The sequence below is a fragment of the Nematolebias whitei genome, chromosome 2, assembly GCF_014905685.2.
Source record: "Nematolebias whitei isolate Nwh7 chromosome 2, NemWhi1, whole genome shotgun sequence".
Taxonomy (NCBI): domain Eukaryota; kingdom Metazoa; phylum Chordata; class Actinopteri; order Cyprinodontiformes; family Rivulidae; genus Nematolebias; species Nematolebias whitei.
Genome location: NC_056499.1, coordinates 2,984,452 through 2,996,464, shown reverse-complemented (window position 1 = coordinate 2,996,464; position 12,013 = coordinate 2,984,452). Strand labels below are relative to the sequence as shown.

At 40.8% G+C, this 12,013-nt stretch overlaps 1 protein-coding gene across 3 annotated transcripts in view; it reads right to left on the bottom strand.

The window, feature by feature from the left end:
• The window catches only part of sox6 (SRY-box transcription factor 6), a 134,527-nt gene that overhangs the window by 64,155 nt on the left and 58,359 nt on the right, over positions 1-12,013 (bottom strand). For all 3 annotated transcript variants that reach the window (XM_037689504.1, XM_037689488.1, XM_037689496.1), the window contains one exon: positions 3,040-3,129. In XM_037689504.1, coding sequence (XP_037545432.1) covers positions 3,040-3,129 — 90 coding nt within the window. The remainder of the gene's footprint in view (positions 1-3,039; positions 3,130-12,013) is intronic.

Below are 12,013 nucleotides of genomic sequence, written 5' to 3'. Positions count from 1 at the left end.
TTTTTCTGCACTCCCTCCACCTTGCCTCTTATTCTCTGCTACTTTGTGTGGTTTGGAGCCCTTCCAGTCGGCCTGCCTTTCTTCTTCTGTGGTTTTGTTCAGGAGATTTCATCGTTCCTACAGATTGACAGCTAAGCTCAGGTATGAAAACAAACAGTTAGCTCAGGAATTGACGGGTGAAAAGAAATCCGCCACTAATGCTCCCTCACAAACTTTTCTTTTTGCCTGCTCATACTGATACTAAGCCTTTAAAGCATGCTAGAAAAGTCAGATGGAGATTTGAAATCATTAACCTCTAATAACACAATCCAACATGTTGGACTTAAGCACATTGCCTCTACACGACCATTGTGCTTGTTACTGACTCCCTACATCTAAACCATTATGTAGCCTAACACCCGCCCTACAATGAGCTGTAATTACAGATGTGTCGTCTGCAGGAGCTAAATGACTGGGTTGGCAGACCTTGAAAAGCAATTCTTTGACTCTGTTGATACGATTGTTGTGCTTTGTTTGTTTACTGTACATCGGTGTTCACTTCCACAGGATAAAGCTTTCAAGGCATGTTGGAACACAAATGTGGCAAAAGAATGTCTTGTCAGCCCTAAGGTCAAGTTCTATCGCACCTATCAATTTTCTTTTTAGATTTGTTTTCTAAGATAAAAATTTCACACCAGTCAGATTCCAACACTTTCTGTTGCAACACAATTACTTGTCCTTCAAGGTTTCCATTGAACAATGTTCAGTGCAAGCCTTAAAGGTGCCTGGTATAATTGGCTAAGGAATCAGTGAGCGATCTGCATGGAGCATACAAGGCCACTAGTGCTGTCGTCTATGTGCATGTCAGCCTTTATTTTCTGCTATCTTTCATTCATTTGAAACCTACAGGCATGCTTGCCTTTTGTACTCGCTTTAACCTAACAATTAATAGAACCTCTGATTCATCACAACACTTTAGATCTTAATCATAAGGTGTTTTCTGCCTGCTACCTTTGTTTGTGTTTTAATTAGGCAGACCTTGTGCATCTCCAACCCTGGGCTTCTTTTTAATTGCCCATATTTACATCAGGCAGACATCAAACGCAGAGAGAGAGACATTTGTAAGGGTTGAGCACAAAGCAGCCCTTTGAAATGTCTACAGTCATATGAAATGGCATGCTAATTAAAACTCTGAGGGTGCCTCTGTGATAGGAGAAGCGTTTATATTTGTAACTGTGGCGTATAGACTGTCTCCATAACTCGTGAACACACAGGAGCCATAGTGTTTAATATCAGGCTCCTTATACCTGTTCACAGACCACCAAGTAACCTTCCCGACTCCCGTTCATCCAACAGCACAAACGTCCTGCCGGTAATTTAACACCAAATTTCAAAAGGCTAAATCATCGTAAATATTTTACACTGTGCACTTTGATCTTCTCTGGCAAAGCCTACACAAGCGCAGACACAACGAATCTATTTTACCAAGAGATGATTTATCCTTCAGTTCATTAAGATTATTGCCAATGAATAAACGTATTAGAACACCCAACAGCAAGTTTTGCTTCCCTCTGCAAATGGAGAAAATGTAATTTAATTTTACTTGTGTGCCAACCTGAAACAATTAACCGAAGAATTTAAACATAATAATGTTTTCTTTTAATTGTTGTTATTATTAGATTTGTGCACTTTGTATGGGTTTTAACCAGAGAAGCCATGCTGTGCTTGTTTACAGGTTTGAGGATCTAAAGTGCACATGCTGGTGTAAATTCTTGCATTGCTTAAGTAACTCTCACGACCCTTTGCCTAATATAAGTCTGCAGAAGCTCAAGTCTTTTTGAGAATACAGTTTCCAAAGAGCCAAAGTGGTCAGTTTACTGATAAAAAAGAGAGAATGCAGGAAGGAAACTAAAACTTTGTAAAACAATCTGTCAGCTTGGTGCAGAAGTGTTTGATGATAATGATGTTAAATTAAATAAAAAGAGCCTGGACAGTATAAATCGTGACATGAGCAGTGTTTGTTCTGTCAGATTTAAACTCCTGCAGACTTTTACATGCACAAAAAGCTAATTAATCTTTGAAAAGGACAAAAAAAGAGTCACATTTTAAGAAGATACGTATCATTTTTATTGTATATTCATTCCCATCTGCTCACTACAGACTCATGTTCAGGCTGCTGTTTAATACACCGTATTAGTTTATAATATTATTGTTTAGTGTATTTTTGGATGTAACAGGGACGTTGAGTTTTCGTTCCACCTCATGTACCACATGTGATGCGAATGACAATAAAGAACCTTGAACCTCTTGATATATGATTTACCAAAATATTAACACACACACACAAAAGATGATCCTATGGAGATTTACCGAGGGTGAGTGTAGGAGCCAGTGGCAGCCTGGTGCTATCAGTCAGCTGGTTTGGACCTTTCCTGCACTCTATAAACACGCCTGCTCTCAGTAACAGTCCGTGCTAAGAACTGAGCCCTGCCCATCTTCAGTCCACCTTCACCATGTCATAAACAGACACTATGGGGGAGTGCTGGCTAGCTTTGCTGTGGTGTGCTCAGTGCGCTGCCCTGGGCGTTTACCACCAGAGTTGAGACATTCCACTGGAACGTAAGTTCACCGAGGAGATGACTGCGTGCATCTCCATACCACCTCCTCTCCTATCAAAGTGTCGTCAGCCTCGCTCAGCTCACCCCTGCTCTGTTTACACCAAGCCCACTTTGGGTTCAACAATTGCCAGAGCAGCGTAAAAGCTCTGCATGTGCCAGAGCAGAGGAAGAGGGACACGAGCAAAACTGACAAGCGCAGAAAGTTTCAGGACTCTGAGGAGAAAAAACATTTAACGAAGGAATCGGGCATTCAACAAAAGATAAGAAGCATCAGAGAAAAGGGCAGCCACATGTTTTATTTCAGCGTACAACTTTTTTTTTTTTTTGATATTACAGAACATGCTGAATATTACGCAAGTCTTGATAGGGGTGAGGAAAGTTTTTAAATGGTTCAGAGACGTGTTTTGTGCTGGTTCTGATGATGGAGTCCTGATAATCTTACCTTTGACTTCTGCCAGCAGCTCGCTGGTGTTGAGCCTCTCCATCTTCTCTTTCCAGTCTTTAGAAAGTAACTTCTCCATACACGAAGATTCTAAAAACAAAAATAAAATGTATTCGAGTAAGATTGGAATCAATTAATATTACCTTTATTTAAAGCTGTTCACACGATGTAGCATCACTCTGAGTAACTCTGTGATGTCATACACTTAGTCAGGGCATCAGATGAAAGACAGGTCTTTCGTCTGATGGTGAACATTAAAATACACTGTGCCTGACTGCTGGGAGATGAAACCAAGGCTGGAGTGAGGGGGGACGAAGGCTTTGTGGTGATAGTTTAAGGGCAGAGAGACACATTAAGCAGAAAGAAAGGAGTGCGGACTGGGCGTGTCCAAACGTTCACATAGCTGCCAATGATGAAAACAATTAACATTTGTCCAGCAGACAATGAATCAGAGGAGGAACTGCAATCTGCCATGCTGTCACTGGTGCAGCTGATAAAGAATATACTGGGATGGCTGACCCTCCACTGTCTCTGCATTGCACAGGGTTCAGCCTGTTCCCATCAAGGACCAGTAGCACAAGCACAGCTCCAACCATTCCACCTGGAGCCACTCCTTCCACAGTCTGCCTCCAGTCTGGACCAGTCTCACTCAGGATCATCCACTAATTGGAGTTCTTTTTAAGCAAAAGGACAACACTCATGAAGATTTATTTTTAAATAGTTATACAGAGGGAACATTTCTTCTAAAGTTCTGGTCTCGGTGCAAAGTGTTTCTGAGTTAACGACAAAAACAAAATGTTTCTGTTCTGCACAAAATATTAAAAAGAAAGAAAAAGTTAAGGACGGAGCCCATCACATGCAGCATTCTGGCTTCTTCCAGTTTCCATTATCATTCCTGACATCAAACACAGAGGAGATTTATACAGCCAAGGATGTATACAAGGGTTGTTTCCTTTTATCCGTCTGTTACATCTCTTGCCCGCTTCCACAAAGCAAACACCAGCGTTCGCTCTGACAAACACACGGACTTCAGAGAAACTGGGAGTAACGGAGGGGGTCAATAGTTCTTGTGGCCTTGTTTAGAGATGGCTTTTTGGGAGATCAAGCAGAGGCACCATTTTGTTTGATTGTCCACTTCCTCCAGTGTGATGGGGGTCGACAGGACAGCTTCAGCTTAGGGTCATTATAACATTACTTCTGCTTTATTGACTTTCCAATTCCCAGCTCACAGTTTGTCCCCTTGACCTTAAGAGAGGGAGAAAAAAAGGCAATATCTTCTATATGTGTGTGCGCGTTAACTCCCTGCGTGGCACAAAGATCACAGATCTTAAAACAGAGGTTAAGGGCAGAGGGAGTAGCAGAGCTCGGCTCTTCTTCCCTGTGTCTCACCCGTGGGTGAGGCACTTTCTTCTAGAGCAAATCTTTTGCAGACAAAGCAGCAACACTGCTTGATCATTCTCCTTTAAAACAAAAAAGTCTTATTAGGCAAACACCTGATGTTTGTTTGCACACATACGCTCACACTCTGGAACGCACACATCCATGTGCACGCGCTCTTTCAGAACAGATGCTCCTCCAGCACTTGATCATTAAGGAATGCACCAACAGTTGGAGATAATGTGGTGCCAGCTTCCATTCTACTCCAGTCCTCCCCCTCCCTATCCACCTCCCTCCCAGGAGAGCTGCCTCGCCTTCACTGCTCCATGCCCTGCACTGGGCCAGACACGACCCGTCAAGTCCTCCAGCACGAGAAGCTACAGCTGGAATGCACCGCTGTCCTCCCTGAGCTTCCACCTGAGAGAGGTGAATAATGACCCGGATTAATCTGTAAAATAACTCTCAAGCGCCTTTCACTGTTCTCACAACACGGACAAAAACAGGCAACCAAAGATGGGTTTGGTAAAAAGGCAGCAACTTTTTTGTGTGCGCAGGCATGTCTGAGAAAATCATCTCTGGCTTTTTTCAAATCGCCCTTCCACAGCCTATTTTCCTTCAAGAATTTAGATTAATAGAAGGAATGCTACTTCTTTTTCTTTCTTTTTTTTATTTTTCAAATGCACAACTCTTTTCTCTGGAGACAGTAAAGATTCCAGTGGAAATACTGTTCTGTCTCAAACTGACAGTTTACTGAAGAGATTCTTGAGAACTGATCCATTCTATTGGACATAAGACAACACATTATTAATGATAAAATAGTTCCACTCGACTCCTGATTGTAGTAAAGTTGGAAGGACGAGCAGCTTCTAAAGTTTCAGAGTAAAGTTTGCTGCTGCTGTCCTTTCAAAGTAGGACATCATATTCTGGGGAATTAGCTTCAACAAGAGAAGAGTCCAGTGAGTTTATTTTTATTTTCCTATGGGGGCTATTAAATCTCTTGCACCCCCCCCCCCTTCCATTTCCCCCCTCCCCTTGAGATAAAATGCTCTCAGGCTGGGGAGCAGGTCATTCAGCTGGGATGAGAATGGAATGAAAACAATAGGCCTTATCAGGCTCTTATTTACATTTTCCCAGCATCCCTGCTGTAGACAGCTTGGCTTGTCACCAAGCCCAGATCGCCCCACTGGACCCAGACCAACTTCCTCCAGCCCCAGCTATTCCAACGGTCCCTATGGACCCTTGCCTGGCACAGACCCCCTTCACTCTGCAGCTAGCACTGATATCAACATACAAGACAAAACTACTGGAGTGTCTGTCCAAGACATGTTCCCAGTGAGAGAGGAATGGCTTCTGGGCTACTAAGCCTGTCTGGGTCTCATTGTCTCCTCTCTGGGGCTGCTGCTATGTAAATTGGAAGAATGCCCTTTTTTTTTAAGAGTTTCCAAATGGCACTCAGAAGAAAGTGAATATCCATGACTGATTCCAAACTGGCACAGATCTGTATGTTTCTCTCGTGTCAGAGCTGTTATCTGCGGTGCACGGCGTTCTTATGCAGGTATCGTGTGATCTCGTTCATGTAGGTGAGCAGGCACCTAAAGCTCCGATAAATTTGTGAGATTAGACTTACCCTTCTATTTTTTTACTGTACTAAAAACAAAGCAAATGATCCTTATAAATCTCAACAATGGAATGTTTCAAAGTTGATGTGATATAAACAAAGCCTTCGGCACCTGGCAGCAAGTGGTGCCGGAAAAACACGTGCAGCGTAAACCCAAGGAGTCAAGATGCTGTCAGAGGTGAGTTATCTTAACATTATGAGTATATGCATGTATGTATATATATATATAGCTCTTTTTGTGACATTTTCTGACACATTAAATATCCTCTATTTTCATCCTCGAATATTTAAGCCAACAACTTATTTTGAACTTGTAGTTTCCAAAGAAAAAGACAAAACTTGTATTAAACTGAGTGCTACTGAGCAATAAATGCCTGTGGTAAAAAAATAAAAGATAAAGACTTTTTTAATGGTTTTATTGCAGCAATAAACAATCAGCATAAACTGAAGGGCTCAAATTATGGCATGATATGCCAAACTGACAAGTAAACGCAGTCCTAAACAAATCACTGTCACTTTGTAGTGTGCAGTAAAAAACACATCCTAAAAATTTATGATGCACCAGTTTTCAAATGACTGTCCAGACCAAACTGGAGTTATGAAGTACAGTTTGTGTACTAACGCCAGTAAAAATTCAAGCATTGCTTTGGCATTTTAACTTTCACATATCAATCTTTTCAATCTCTTAAAAGTTTGCTAAATTTGTTGGTGCAACACAACACGCCATCATGGTCCAGAAGACCATGACCGCCTCAAAGCACAAAAATGGTTTGTTACAACATGCAGCAGTGGGTGTTTTATTACCCTCGGTTGTCAGCAATGAAAACGTTTCAACTCCCTGCCACCACATTCTGAGCCTCTCTCTGTGCGTACTATTCTCCCGGGAGAAAGATGATACTTGTGTTTGAGTGTTTGTTGTGTTGAAAAGCCATTGGCAGAGAAAAGGGAGCTTTCTGAGAGAGTCAACTTAGCCATAAGTCATGGACAAGAAACCAAGAGACTTCCCCTCCAGCACTGGCCCTGTACAGTATATCAGTTGTCTCAGCCTCGAGGGAAAACATGTAATTAGGAAATCAATGATCAGCTGACACTGACAATATAAATAATTTCTCTATATAATGCAGCAGATTGTACAGAGAGAGAGAAATGCTGTAAACATTTGTATTTCCAGTGGAAGGAATTAACACGAGGGGGGTTAGAAGCCAAATAAGGAAAAGTCAAAATCATTTGTGTACATTTTGCACTTTGACACATAATGATGTAATCACTCAAAAATGTGTGTATATATATATACATGTATATATACCATACCATACCAATTTATTTATAGAGCACTTAAAACAGGAGCAAGGCCAACCGAAGTGCTGTACAACAGAAACAAACAAGGACAGTGGACAGGAAAACAAAAAATAACAATACAGATACAAATAGCAGCAGATAATAACTAAAAGGCCAACACTGTAGAATACACTGCACAATGCTGCACTATGTATATATATATATATATATATATATATAATATTTAGCTTGTTCATTCAACCTTTATTTCTACAGGTAGATCCCGTTGAGCCTCGAGGACTCATTTACAAGAGAGACCTGATTTCAACAAAGAAAGATGACAACAATGGACAACATCGACAACAATAAGTTATAAAAAGTCATACTAATTTTTTTTTTTTTTTTTTTTACAAATAGGATGGCTAAAAAAAGAAAAGAAAGTAACAAAAAAACTGCTGTTTTTTGTTACTTTCTTTTCTTTTTTGTTGTTGTTCCTTGTTATAATGAAGCATTTACAAGTTATTGTTTTTGGCAGTGAAGAACATGAATTCAAACATAATTTAAGAAGTCTAGTATATGATGATTGCATAGTTGATTCAATTTAATCAATTCAACATTTTTCTTAATATACATGTATTCATTATACTCCAGTTTGTAACAAGATAAATGTGACAAACCTCGTAGTTTGTATTTAGAAATTCTGGTAAATTTCCAGTCCTCCCATTACTGATCAGTTTTTTTTTCTTTTCATGCATTTATCCTGTCTGAGAAATAAAACGATCAAAATCTCACAGAGACAATAATACGTTAACTTCTGATTTCTCATCTAGTCTGAAACTGCACAGGAAACAAATCAAAAGTGGAGTTTGACTTTAAAAAAGAAAGAAAATGACTGTGACACACTCCAAGGAGTCCTTTGAATATCTTAATCACAGGCACACTAAAAACAAGACCCCGTCATCAAACCAAATAAAACATAATAATTACAAGAGGCAGGCAGGGAAGTGAAATCCAGAAAGAAAACATGTTTTTGTCATTCAGCCGGTAGTCCCTGAGACAACAGCTGCTGGATGCTGCAAATACTCCTGAAGTCTCCATAATCATGCTGTTATTGAAGTGAGGACAAAAAGGGCACTAATTGCATGGGAGCAATCGGAACGCAATAGGTTACACACCCGGGTGATGCTGCACAATGCAAACTCTTAAGAGGGAGCATTTGGGGGTAAAAAAAAAAAAACGTTCAGAGCACAACACATCGCTGCCGCTCATTTTCAGGCAATTATCTTTCCTGGGTGTCAACAGTTGTAAAAACCTCTACCGTTTCTGCCAGACTTTTTGAGACCGTTAAATAATTTCTGCTTTTTAATATGTAATTGCTGGTGTTGGCATGTGCAAATAAAAAAGTCCAGCTCTTTGCTTTAATGTCAATAAACTGGCAAACACCTGCACCTCGTGCTGGGCTTTCTTTACCTGACACCTAATCATTATTCCACCTGGTGAACATTTCTTTTAGGAACCTTTTAGACGACTCTGTTTGGTCCTGGAAACAGCTGCTATAAATAAATATATTGTGGCTAACATCAGTAAGAAGTGTTGATCATCTCATCTGTTCCAGTGCCTCCTTTCTTATGTTGCTCACTTCTAACTCCACCCTGATTTCCTAAATCTCTGCCAAAACCAGTTAGTTGATCGGATGAAGCCAGAGGTCTTTTCATGAACAGGCTTTAGAAAAGCTTTTATGAGGATTAAAAGTTAAACACAAAGTAGTTTACGCTTTAAATACTACCCACCACTTAATATTTGGTTCTCTGTTTCTTCATGTTCAGACGCGTTTGCTTCCAAGGAATTAAATTAAATTCCAAGGAATTGAATTTCCTGTTCTGATTTTTCTATTTAACTGCAAATGAGTTCAGGAGTAAAACGTCCAGTGGACGGAAAAAAGGTTTGACGAGCACAAGCAGAGGTCAAACACCTTTTATAAACTGCAATTTTAGGTGAATAAAAACGGTAAACTTTTGAGACTTTTTGTTTGAGGAACATAAACAAGTGACCAACACCTCCCCGCCCCCCGACTCCATCTTCACTGACCAGCACGTTGATCCCACAGAGCTGACCTGTCCATTCTGCAGAACCATCCACATGCACAGAACCCTAACCTTTCTAAATAGGACACATGTCTATCAAGCATATATGAATTAAGCATCCCCGAGAGGCTTCACCTCCTGAGCCGAGCAGCATGTGACCTCTCCCAATCCATTTTACTGCGGCACTCTGTGGCAATCAGGCTTGAATTATTAAAGTGAGCAGTGAGCAATGATCAATTCATTGCGGCCCTTGCTTGCTGGCCGCCTGGCTGTACTTCAGCAGAAATGACATTGAGAACACTTGAGTACGCTTCCAGACAATGCACATAAATGTGAAATATGTCAGACCCGATATGTCAATAATCATAACTGTACAGGCTGAGGCCATGTCCAGGCTAATCCCACTGAAATGCTGTTAGATGACTGTGGGCTGTGCAGCTTTCAGCGCTGTGATTCCTTGCAAACGCTTTCTTCTGAGAAAGAAAAAGGACGTTAAAGGGCGGATGATGTTACTACATGTCGACAAGAGCTGTGAACTTCCACTTTTGAAATAAACGCTTTTATATTTGTCATAATGAATATTCTCTAAATGCTTTCAGCATATCTTGGAAGAGCCTTCGCAAAGGCTTGTCGTCAAATTGCAGTTTAAGATTTGTGTTCAAATTACACAGGAAAAGAAAATGTGTGAAAAAGTTAGAGGAGAAAAAGATTGCAGGGAAGTGCACGACTCAAGGAACCTGGAAGTTGGAGATAGGGATGAAAAAAGAAACACTCAATCAAAACGTAGAGAGAGGAGATGAAGAGCCGAGATAAACCAGTACTCAGAGCCCCCAAAACTGCAATCTCCCCTTAAGCTGGAGAGTGGCAGCTGGCAGAACAGCTGGTGAATAGGATTAATGTCAGAAGAATGAAATAAAACTCAACATATGTCCGAGCCTGAGGTGTTGGGACTGTGCATGATTGTGCCCCCGATGGATGCCATGTGTGCAGCTGGAAGGAGCTGCTGTGCTGCTCGGCTTTTCTACCACACAAGGTCATTTTTAAGAACTAGGACCATTAAACGCTTGAATAACAACATGAACTTTGGGTTCTGTCAACAGCTTTGCTTTTATGGTGTCTATTCTGGCAGCACAGAAGTTTTTCTGATTGGGACATTCCACACGAAGTTTCTTCGAACGTTTACTTTTTGATTAAATTACGAAAAACAAAAATCAAATATGATGTGAAAAAAATATTCTTCGAAAGCTCATTAAAAAAGACAGCACTGTGGTGCGGTTAGTAGAGCTGTTGCCTCTCAGTTAGAAGGCCGCTGGTTCAAATCCTGACCCAGGACCTTTCTGGGCGGAGTTTGCATGTTCTCTCCGTGCTGCGTGGGTTTTTTCTGGGTACTCCGGTTTCCTCCCACAGACCAAAAACATGCATGTTAGGCTGATTGGTGACTCTAAATTGTCCCTAGGTGTCCCTGTGATGGACTGGAGACCTGTCCAGGTGTCCCCCACCTCTAACACAGTGACTGCTGGAAATAGGCACCAGTGATCCCCACAACCCAAAAAGGAAGAAGTGAGTTAAGAGGAAGGATGGAAGGATGGATGGATGGATGGATGGACGGATGGACGGATGGACGGATGGATGGATGGATGGATGGAAAACTAATGCATTCCCCCTAAAAGTCTGAAATGTGATTTATGAATAAAAAGGAAACGTAAGCATCACACCTGAATTTTAAGTCGATGCTGATGAGAGGATCAGAAAAAGGAAGGATGAACGTTAGGTAGAAATACGGTGACTCAGTTTCAATTTATAATATTCATTTGATGTTGGCAATCATCACGGCCCACACGCTGCAATAAATGATAATTTCACACAAAAGTTTAATTAATAGGTATCTTGCATTGGGGAGAATTTTGGGCGGGGGGGTACCCTGTAATTTAACTGTCAAACATAAACTTGCCTACTAATCAATGCTGGAAAACATTCACGTTTATTCATCTGTGTTAAATTAATAGACGTGTGAAGGAAACGTGAAGCACAGTGATGATCGCAGTTCAGTGTGATTTAATAAATTGATGGGCGCCTCACAAGGACAAAATGAGACTTACAGGATCGGCACGAGGGTTTTAAGATTTGCCGTGAAGCCTCGTGTCTGAAACTTGATTTCAGAAAAGCTGGACGCAGCAGTGCAAAAATCATCCATAAAAAGATGAACAAATGTCATAACTGAGCTTTTTAACATGCATGTTTGGTTGTAAATGTGTTGGGAACTTTAACCATCCTCCAACGGTATATTCTCATTAAACAGAGGACGAACAGGATTTTTGTTAGTTGCTCCCACAAAGTTGTTTACTAAAATGTCAGAGTTCAGGAAGAACATCTAAAACTTACTGGACCATAAAACCTAGGCCACGTTTTTAGATAATTTTAGTATCAACCAGAAAGTTTATAATGAACATGAGCTGTTTTTCCTGCCTTGCCTTAAAAAAGAAAAGAAAGAAGAAAATTGAGTTGCCATAGCATTTTTAAAGGTTAAGTATTCCAACTTTCAGCAAGTGCCCATTCATTTGCCCTCAGCTGAGCGTCTCAATGTGCTGTTGTTCAAGCTCAGCAACAATCAAGGCTG